The sequence below is a fragment of the Musa acuminata genome, chromosome BXJ3-5 (assembly GCF_036884655.1).
Source record: "Musa acuminata AAA Group cultivar baxijiao chromosome BXJ3-5, Cavendish_Baxijiao_AAA, whole genome shotgun sequence".
NCBI lineage: Eukaryota > Viridiplantae > Streptophyta > Magnoliopsida > Zingiberales > Musaceae > Musa > Musa acuminata.
In genome coordinates this window covers 34,309,339-34,320,418 of record NC_088353.1, presented here as the reverse complement: position 1 = coordinate 34,320,418, position 11,080 = coordinate 34,309,339, and the positions used below count along the sequence as shown (strand labels likewise).

Sequence of the window (11,080 nt, the reverse complement as noted above, 5' to 3'; positions counted from 1 at the left end):
AGACGAGGAGGGAGATGATGGTGGAGACGCTACGAGCACTTTCTGCTTGACGCAGTTAAGAGGGTTTGGGGAGTTGGTGACCAACGGAGGTTTTGAGGATTGCATGGAGGTGGTAAGGAAGCGATCAACCTTCTTCCTGGTGAGAGATGAGAGCATTGGAAGAAAATTGAGTTACAAAACACAAGGCTTCGGATTCAAAATTTATAGACTCAATCGTCCTCTCTCTCTCTCTCTCTCTCTCTCTCTCTCTCTCTCTCTCTCTCTCTCTCTCTTAATTTAAATTGCAAATGTCTTTTTCTGTAATTTGAATATTTGATTATAATCTCATGGTAAACGTCTATCATCAATCTGGATTCATAATATGGTATTCAACTACGGCAAAAAGACCTCAGTTTGAAATAGGATGAAGATCACAGACTACCATCGTCGTTTCCATGCAACACACCTTCGTCGAAGTCCGCATGCAACAATCACATTTGCAGCGACTTGTGATCTTTAGAGCCCAAAGTCCACAAGAACAGCTTGATAACAAGATGGTGTAGCAAGAGAAAAGCTTTCAAGCATGCATCACAGTGTTCAGAATGCGAACAGGCCGAGATTAGAGCTCGTGTGTGTGTGTGATGTTCTTCCAGTACCAGTTCAAACATGGTTTGCGTTACCGAAGCAGATCAGCGTGATGTATGCATCGACATTTTGCATCTGAAAGAGGAATTTTAGTGTTGACAACAGTTACCGGTGAGAACTGCTGCGAAAATTTTTTGAGCAGCACAATCACATTGATTTCTATTTCAAATCATAAATCTTGTGTTAGTCTTCCATCTTTTTGTCATGTTAGATTCAGTGTGACCCACATGACATTCAAGTCGCATGTGATATTTAATAGTGATTTAGGAGACTGCTTAAATAATATTGGTCAATGAGGAAGAAATGTATTATTTGATTATGTATATTAATCATAATCAGTTCGATCAAGACCGATTATCGATATTAAAATTCTCAACATGAACACACCGGTGCGGATTCGAATCACAGCAGTATAAACTCAAACATATAGATTCAGATATATGCAAGGTTATCAGTACTTGCACAAGAAAATATTTCATCTCTGATGTTTCCTTGCCTTTGTCCCCATGATGTTAATGTGCTGATTGAATCTCATGTAAGTGTATTGACAAAGTAGATAAGATGCTAAATTCCAGGCTGGTGAAAATGTCAAAGTCACATAAGAGAATTCCTCTGATAAAAGTAGTTCAAACTGCTTGAAACCTATTTCCAATTCTGAGTTCTGTACTGTCTGCAAATCACATCATCATGGCATAATAATGCACAATTTGTTTCTGTGATGCTGATGAACATTCGAAGGGCACATCTACTTTACTGCAATAGTTTGCTTAAGATGCAAGTTAATGAACTGAAATTGAAATTGGAAACTTTGTGCGTCTCGCAGAAGAGTGAAACTTCATCCAGAGAATTTGTCTTTGGTGTAAATGAAGCTATTTAGATCCTAAAATGCCTTTTCTAGTTCTAGGAAGATGATGCTCATTGAGGAAATAGTTGCGGCCTTTGTGCCTATGGAGCAGATGAGTTGTGCAAGCATGAGACTGTGTGTGATTACAGGCTTAATTTTGTTGGAAATTAAACTTGATTAATGATTGCATGGGTGCATGTGAAGTCATATAGATAACTATAAGATCACTAAGGGTATTGTGACGATGACACTTGATGTGTTTACGGTCATTCTCTAACACCCTCTGTACTGTAAATGGTGTGGAGAGATGCAAGAAGAAGATATAATAGTGTGAGTCTCAATGAGTCACTCCTCTCTGTATCTACCTTTTACTTTTTATCTTTGCAAAAATTGGTATGAGAACCTCACTTCTGTTATCAAATTAGTATATATCAGAGCTTTCAATTGGAAACAGAGCCTAGGTTGCAAGGGATATAGTTACAAGGTGATGGGAAACAAAGCTTAGAGTGATATGAGATGAGAGATGAAATAAGTTGAGTTGTAGACTCAAACCTTTCTGATTTCATTGTAGTAATATATGGCTTTCTTTCTTTTTCATGCTACCATTCAAATTGCCTGAACTGTAATATTAATTGAGAAAGTTGTGAAGGTCAGCACAAGGTTCCTTCACATATATCTTTATGCCCACTCATTACTATCTCATTCTCTGTAATCAAATCAATTCAGCAAGATTTTTTCTTTTTCATGGATGGAAACTTTGATATGGTTTTGTTGTTCTTTGTCTGGAAGCAGTGCAGCAATATGGAACCACTTATCAATGACTTCTTTGTCAATTCTCTTCAAAGACATTTTTCTATAGGATATGATATGATTTCTTGTGATTTCTTGTGAAGCCAAGTGCTTAAGAATCTTAAGCTTTTGGCATTGAAAGAAAGCCTTGCTACATTTGCAAAGTTCTGTACTGCACTTTTACAGGTTATTTAACACTACCCCATGAGGGACAGCTCAGAAAAATGCATTTAGCAGATGCCTACAGAGTAAAATTCATGAGAAGGCAGAATTTGATGGACTGCATCTCATTTGGCTCTCATATGCTTGCCACTTTTTAATGAGCATAGAATGTCCATTACTAAATGCTGTCTTCAAGCATCTGCATTATGTCAAATGATACCTTCATTGGGTCCATGCCTCCTCCACTACATTTTGCTTGGAACAGGCATCAAAAGTTCATTTTCACAAACAGTGTAATGTTTCCATGCTTTGGCTTCATCTAGCATTGACAGGAAGATTCACATAAGATCTGACTTCTGTATCATTTGCTTGTTGCAAATGCACCAGAACCAAAAAAGTGTGTGCAGTTAATTAAAATTTATGATTAAATAGGAAGATGATTTAAGAGTCATAGTTAAATTAGAAGTTTCAGGTAGTCAAATTCTTGGCTTCACCCCTCTATAAATAGGGACTATAAATAAATTCTTGTGATGTATAAGAGTTCTTAGTTATCAGTGTCTTGTATGTATCTTCTCCTTTATCGTTCTTTCGATAAAATTTTATCGATGTCTTGTACTTCTTGATTCAAGTTCTAGCGATTTATTGATGTTCATCATCCTTTCGAGAAAAAATTTGACATAGTTAGATAGCAAAATACACCTTTTTTGTGTAGTTTTTATCCCTGTGATTTGTAATTGCAGTAAGAAAAACACTTCTGTTACATTTTAAGATGTATAAAAATTATAGCCATATATATAACATAGTTTATCAAGTGTTACACTTAACAACCACTTAGATAACTCTCGGTATTTAAAATCCATCACATTAATTTACATAATAACAATAATTGTATTTAACTATCTCAGCTATATAATCTGCAGATTCAGTTCATCTCATATTTCCTTGTTTTAAGTTCTCTACGATCTCATTTGTATTTGCATCTGAATTTTGACTCTTGCAGACAGTATCTCTGGCTGTCAAAGGTAGGTTGATTACTTGCACTGTCGATCATTCAGATATTTCCTTCCTTCACCAAATTTTTGAAAGGTCAACCCCAACCTTGAACTTGATTGGTCACCAAATTCGACCAAATTGCTTCCTGGAATGATACAGCAGCTACCACAGGAGACCATGATTAGCATAATAAGCTTAATTCATTCATACACAACAAGAAAAGTCTATAATCTTGAAATAATTTATTTCAGAAGCAGACTTCATTAACACTAAAAATCGGATGCCCCTCTAAAACACCCAACGCGATTGCTCCTCCAAATCTCACTTCCTTTATGGTAGACTTGAGCGTATGTGGCAAGATCTCTCCGAGACTAAAGTCATAAAAAGCTCAAGAACATAACTTGAAAAGATTTTTTTTTTTCTTTTATTTGCCTTAAGTTGTGACATTACTAGCTAATGATGCCTTTTGGATGTCATGTTGACCGGACATACTTAGATGGTATCATGTCATGTCATAATACTTGATGAGTTGATGGCACATCATCATCATGCTCACATGGATGGATGTATTTGTGGAGTCTTGATTGGTCAACTATGTTTTAAAATAAATATCATGTATCTGATTGAATCTTAATTCTGACCATATCAGACAAAATCAAGAATTCTGCACTTGGAGTTCCTTTTTCTTTTTCTTTTTTTTCTTTTCATTCAATCAAATTATTTGCAATCATGCTGTACTGGTCCAAGGCATAGCATTGGTGGGTGCAGGCCAAACAGGCTGCAGTATTGAAGATGGAGAACTTCATTCTGTGGTGCTGCAGACATTGACATCACCAACATCCACAATAGAATATGGACATGAGAGTGGTGGGTGCCTCTTATTGCCCCCTACAATAATTATGCCAAATCATTTTGTCTTCATCTCATGTTTGTTTAAACATATATTTTATAAGGTGGTGGAGTGCAGTGTGCCATATATATCAATCAAAATCTTTCCTCAGCAAAAGGAATGAGAAAATGCTGGATTGGTGGGTGGTGGTTTTCAAGGTTACATCACAGAGTGTGCTTAAGAAAGTCCACAAGAACTAATTCTTCTGCCTTTATGCTTATGAGCATTAATAATAAGATTAGGATTCTTGCTCCAGCTTTCTTAACTATGATAGTTGTCCAAGTGCAATGCAAATCTAACGCAATAATTTAGAGTTTTTTTTTTTGTGATCCTTCCATTTAGATTCTGACTTCAACTTTGGCAGGTAAGGTTTGGATGAATTTTTATACAAGTGGAGCCCATCATATACAAATCTCATTTATTATGGTTGTCTTATTACAGAGAAAGAAAACCTAATGCTTCATTTTGACTCATTCTATGTTTAGCCTGACATCCTGCAGGTTAGATTTGGACTTCAAACTTTTGCAAGGAAATGTTCAGAGGCTCAAAATTCTTTTATTCTATCTCAGTTTTTTTTTCTTTACAAAGGATAAGAAATAAAGATAAAATTTAATTCTAAGATTTTTCTATCTCTGTATTGAATGAGATTTGACTGATTTATTAGATGAGATTTGAACCCTTAATCTCTTGTAAGTGAAATTTTTTTTTCATTCTACCATGGAAGAGTTGTTAATTTTACTCTACTCCACCATGAGGAGAATTAATATATGCACTCTTATATGTACAGTAGAAGAGTTGTTAATTCACATATGAACACTGTATAAAAGAAAATAGATGAGGATATTAGAAGATTGCAGGTTAATTTTCCAACCTAATAATTGCAACAGCAACTTAAAAGGAACAGTTTTATTGAACACAAATGGTGGAACCCTAGACAGGAGGTTTCACTGGGAATCAGGATGGGGACATGTCACAGAAATGGTGATTTAGTACCTGTCACCATTGTTAGGTCAGCCAAGATTCTGGTTCATCTGAAGCCATGTCTTTGTGTCAATAATGGAGCTCCTTTGTGGAGGTCCCCAAAACACCTTTGATGCCTTGAGAATCCTTGCAATAGTCCACCCATTGAACTGGGCTTCTACTTAGTTTTGAATCTTCTATTACATCAAGACATAAGTTTTAGAATCTTCTATTGCATTTGTCTCATGAACAAAATTATAATCTCACTCCAATACAACCTGATAAAGATTTTGATGGGAGGGATACTTTTAAAAAATTTTAAAAAATTTAAATATTTAGAATTTATGGTTCTCCAATTAACATCTTTATGATCCATCATATATACCTTTTTACCTAATATTTAACTCAAAAATATAGGTGTAGTACTTGAGTTTACATTATATACTTAGTTTTGCACACATTTCAACACTTATCACATCTTTTCATAATTCTTCTCATGTAAAAAAAATTAAATAGTTTTATTATTGAAATTGTTCTTCATAAATCTATTGTTTTGGTTATTATTCAATAGGCACTAATAAAATAATGTTTAATTATTTTAGCCATATTCCTGCTGTATATATAAAACAATAATAAATTGTATAGCTCAACAAATCCAATTTATCATCTTTTCTTTCACACATCCTTTTAACTTACATGAAAGCTTTTAAATTCTAGAGTTTCATTTATTAGTGATCATATATGATTCCTCTTTGGCTTCAAAATTTGATTCTTTCTTTTGTGACCTCTTCTTCTTCTTTTTCTACTGTAATTTGGGTCCCTTTAGAAGCCACCACTGGGAACTTTGAGAGAGTCTTGTTCTTGAACTATTGTGGAGTATCCAATGGTGAAAGCTAGACTTTGTAAGGGAAAAATATATAACATATTTACTATAGTTAGAGTTTTGTACAATAAAATTAAATTAATTGGATAAAAATATTTTAATTTACATATTATATTTATATAAGAAATCAATTTGATTTTGAGGGACCTTATAGTATTTTTCCTCCTCCTCCTCCTCCTCCTCCTCCTCATCATCATCATCATTATTATTATTATTATTATTATTATTATTATTATTCAACGATAAAATAATAATAATAATAATAATAATAAATAAATAAATAAATAAATAAAAATAATTTAGTGAAGGCCGGAGGTGGAAAACAGAAAAATGGGAGTATCCTTTAAAAGTCGCCTCTTCGGCTCCTTCTCGGCCTATGTCAACAGGGGAGACTCCCAACGCGGGATTCCTCTTTGGCATGATCGAAGAAATCAAGATCCAATTTTTACGCGAGGAATTCCCTCCTTGGGGGGGATTGATCTCGGCTTCCTGAACCGGAATCACGAGATCTCAATCTGGGCGATCGCTGAGACCCCCTGCTCTTTGGTTTTGGATTTGGAAATCTATTGCCAAAAGGGGGTGGGGGGGTGGGGGGGCTTTCTGCTGCCGGCTTTGGAGGCTCGATAGCGGCGGCAGAAGGGTGTTTGGGATTTGTCGTAAAGATCAGTTCTTGCTCGACATTCTGAAGTGATTTGTTTGTAGATATCGAATTGCTCAAAATCTCTATTGTTCTTCTAGGAGATTGGATTTCGAGCGAGGATATCATGCCATACTAAATCCAAGATTCTCTCTTTTCTTGGAGGTGATCTAGAATGGCAAAAGAAGACTTGATTGAGCTCAAATTTAGGCTCTCTGATGGCACAGACATCGGGCCGAACAAGTATGATCCTTCCACCACCGTGGCATCTCTCAAAGAATTCATACTCGATCGGTGGCCTCAAGGTCAGAGCTTGATAATTCTGGCAATAGCATGTAGTGTTCTTGTAGTTGTTCTTTCTATTCTTTCTTGGACGGATTGTTTCTCGCGGATTTCTTATTTCATTTGGCAGAAAAGGATTATGTGGATCCGGATTTATGAATGGATTCAGTGTAGCTTTTGCTCATGTACGTAGTTCTTCTAGATGTTTAACCGAATGGCCTAGTATCTTAGCATGGATAAGCATTAATTTTCTCATTGATGTCCTGCTTGTCCATGTTTCCGATATGTCTTGCTTAAAAACTGTCCCGTGCACACAAGGAGGAGGTAATCAGCACTTGGTTTTACCTTCCTTTTCTTTATGTTATTGGTCTAGTGGCACAGTTCTATGTAACTTCCAGTACCTGGATCAGTGTGAGTTTGCTGTCTGTCAACATATTTGATCTTTCCTTTCCAAGATGATAGATATTACTTTGTTCTTTGAATTGGTTTAGCTGCCGTCTATGGTGCTTCACATTTGTCTTTGACCATTTCCAATTGATATCTTATATTCGTAGTTGCATTCCATAAAGACCAGAATTCTTTTTTTTCATTAGTTTGGATGAAGACAGATATCAGGATTTTGGACTTATGCTTGCTTTCTGTATTTTATCAACTAATGCATGCTTATGTGCCCTTCCATTGATGATAACCAAAAATGGGTAATCTGTTGTTTTTTTCTTTTTAAAAATTATCATTTGATGCAAGGAACTACTATCCAATATTCGGAATGGCATGCAAGCTGGACAAATGGTTGAGGTGAAATTAAGCATTACAAAAGTTGGTTAATGCTATCGAATGTATTGCTATGACATGTTTTACTCACAAATCTGTGCCTTAAATGTAATTTAGAAATGTTATTTTGCATTTAGCCTACAAAGAACCAATTTTTGACTCAATGGATAATTTTAGTTGGATCAATGCCTCTTCTTTTCAGTGATATGGCGATTGTCATTATCTTCTATGTTCTCATCATTGTTATGGTTTTCATTGAATTTATGATTCTATGGATCATTAAATTTCACATAACTTTCTTGTTTCTAGTGTTCCTTTCCTGCATGATTTTAAAATTTTGGACTCTTTTTTTTATTTTTAGACAAAGAAATTGCTCCTAAAACAATCAATGACGTGAAGCTCATAAATGCGGGTAAAATATTGGAGAACAACCGAACCATTGCTGAGTCTAGGGTACCAGTTGGTGAGCTTCCTGGTGGTGTAATTACCATGCATGTTGTAGTTCGACCTCCTGTACTTGACAAGAACAATGGTACATCACTTGATTCATAGCTCCTCTTCTAAATTTTGTAACATGCTTCTGAGCTACTTTATGGTATCTCGGGATTCTATTGCATGCTACATGACATGTAGGCAGTTTGAGCTTTTAGTTGATCTATTTGGTGATGCAAAATGGTAGTGGGGTTCTGTTTAAAAACCATTTTTGATAGCAAAGTAATTCAGAATTCATGAGCCTTCTATATCAACTTTGTATTTCTTATCAGGTTGAGTTCTTATTGTTGTGATACAGCTTATGGGCTTTTGTTGATCATGCTCACTAATTGCTTCACAATTGGTATTTTGAATTATTATGTCATGTCATTAATTTGTTGTTGTACTTAGTTTGATTAAATGTCGATTCACAACACTGCCAAATTGTTTGAACATAGCCCTACAAACGTATATGGTATTGTGCCTAGATCCTAAGAACGAAAATTCTTTTATCCATAAATGACAGCAACAGCAGATAAGCATCACATAGGAGCAACAAGATCTCGTTAAAGTTTCTGCCTTTGAAATACACATTTAAGAATAATAAATATACAAGCATGTCATGTGCCTCAGAGAACGGTATGATAATGTAATAATGTGAATAGTCACTGCCTATTCAGTAAAATAATAGTCAAAATTTATATATTCAAGTTCATTATATTTTATACCATTTGTGGGTGTAACTCTCTATAGCCATTCATAATGTGAAACCCCACTTGAACTTAGTATCAATAATCAAGCAACCCTTTAAATGAGTTTTAAGTCCAAGCACTTTCTTCCGTTCCTTTTGTTGTCATTTTACAATGATCAATGTCCAGAGGCACTATAATTTGGTTCTTGCATACCATAGAAATAGTAACTTACTGATAGAATCCATGGTATTTTGTCTTTATGAAACAACATTGACTAAATACGTATCTTATCTGCTCTTTAAGTATGCTTTCTAAAATACAAGTGATGGAGATCAAAACACCTTCTAGGTCTACAATAGATATTAGAAGGAGAAAGATCAACTGGAATCTTTTTTATTGGAGAGACATTTAGGTCAAAGTTCTTTTTTTCACTTTAATCAATTTGTTTTGTTTTGTATTTTGGAAAAAAAATTAGTTTGGAAATTTAATGTCTCTATACAGCATAACCATGATCATGCAAAAACAGGAAAAAAACAAAAATTAAAGAAATTAAGATCAATAAGCTTAATTGAGAATCTGTACAAAAAGGGAATGGCAATCAAGACAATACAAATATGGAAGCAAGTATTTTAAATAAATTTGGAAGTAGATCTCCAAAGAAAAGAAGATGGATGATTGACTAATCTTGATCCAATATTTCTTAAATATATTGTCTTATTTCTTTTGCGTTCTTTTTCTTCTGGTTCTCTGGAGATCTACTTAAAGAAGGTAGGACAAGGGTCATAGAGATCTCATATTATGTGTCAGTGGTATAAGGCTAAGTGGATTTGTAAGCAGCCAATGGGCTGTCGGATAAGTGATTATTCTCTAGCTTAGCTATTACTAGTGAATTTGGACATACGAACAGTTGTAGAGTAAGCATCTTTGACAAATAAATTCACAAATATTTCCAATAGCTGCTGCCTTTGATATGCTGAAACAAGTGTAAGTCCTCAAAATTAAATTAAACTAGCACTCACTTGGTATTCTTAGCAGATAAGTTGCTCTACTTATATACTATTTTTTATATCTGGAAATCTTTGGACTTCATTGTCATATTGCACAATTTCTTCAATCCTTTTTACATACAGGTACTGGTTTTATTGATCTTTCAAACTTCAAGTTCTCAAAGTTAAATGTAACTATCATTCACTTGGTGTTCTTAGCAGATAAATTACTATATTCATATACTATCTTTGACATCTCGAAATGTTTGGACTTCATTCTCATAGTATACAGTAACTTTCTTCGATCCTTTTTGACACACAGGTACCGGTTCTATTGATGTTTCAAACTTAGCATATCTGTAGTAATGATCATATACCTGTAGTAATGAACATTTAGTCTAACCACTCCATGGTTCAGAATATGTTGGAAATAGATGATGGCAGTGCTTGACATGGATAAAATTTCTGTAGTTTGTCTATGTGCAACTTGTCCTGGAGTTATTTCCTTTACCCATTGTTGTTAACTCATTATCGGTACTAACATTACACTTGTTCACAGAGAAGCAACCATCGAAAGCCCCAAAGCATAACAGATGTGGTTGCACAATCCTCTGACATCAGAGCACAATGTTTTGGTCAGCTCACTTGGAGTTCGAATTTTAGCTTAATGTTCATCTGGCTGTGAAATCCAATTTAGTAGCTCTAATTTGCACCATCACTTGGAGGACTTTGCATACTGTTCTTAGACTGTTTTTGTGCTAATGTTAGTCCCTGAGAGATTCTGGAGGTAAAGTTGGCAAAAATCTTTTGTAACATGCAAGACTTGTGGTTGTATAAATTGAATCCCCAAACATGACCATTTGTTGCTTCTTTAAGATACAATTTGTTATGATTGGATGATTCTTTCCACAGTTCATATAATGATTCTTTCTTAATATTCAGTAACCAACAATTCATTAAACTAATAAACTTGGGATTATGTTGGCTATGAATTGTTTAATCTCTTCAAATATTTAAGCATGCTGAGGAATTTGCACTACTTTAGTGTCAAATTTTGTAGAACTGGGCAGCCCACAAGAACAAGTGACTGAATCCCT

General features: G+C 34.8%; 1 protein-coding gene across 3 annotated transcripts; it reads left to right on the top strand.

Moving 5' to 3' along the window:
- Positions 1 to 6,515: 6,515 nt before the first annotated feature.
- On the top strand, positions 6,516 to 10,858 carry LOC135638940 (membrane-anchored ubiquitin-fold protein 3-like). Of its 3 annotated transcripts, none has more exons than XM_065152548.1 (4): positions 6,516 to 6,800; positions 6,883 to 7,086; positions 8,196 to 8,366; positions 10,543 to 10,858. In XM_065152548.1, the coding sequence occupies exons 2-4, from the start codon at positions 6,957 to 6,959 to the stop codon at positions 10,596 to 10,598; spliced, it is 357 nt and encodes a 118-aa protein (XP_065008620.1). In that variant the 5' UTR covers positions 6,516 to 6,800; positions 6,883 to 6,956; the 3' UTR covers positions 10,599 to 10,858. The 3 variants fall into 3 exon arrangements, with proteins under 3 accessions (XP_065008620.1, XP_065008619.1, XP_065008621.1); XM_065152549.1 differs by having other exon boundaries at positions 6,766 to 6,784; XM_065152547.1 differs by having other exon boundaries at positions 6,723 to 7,086.
- Positions 10,859 to 11,080: the final 222 nt, after the last annotated feature.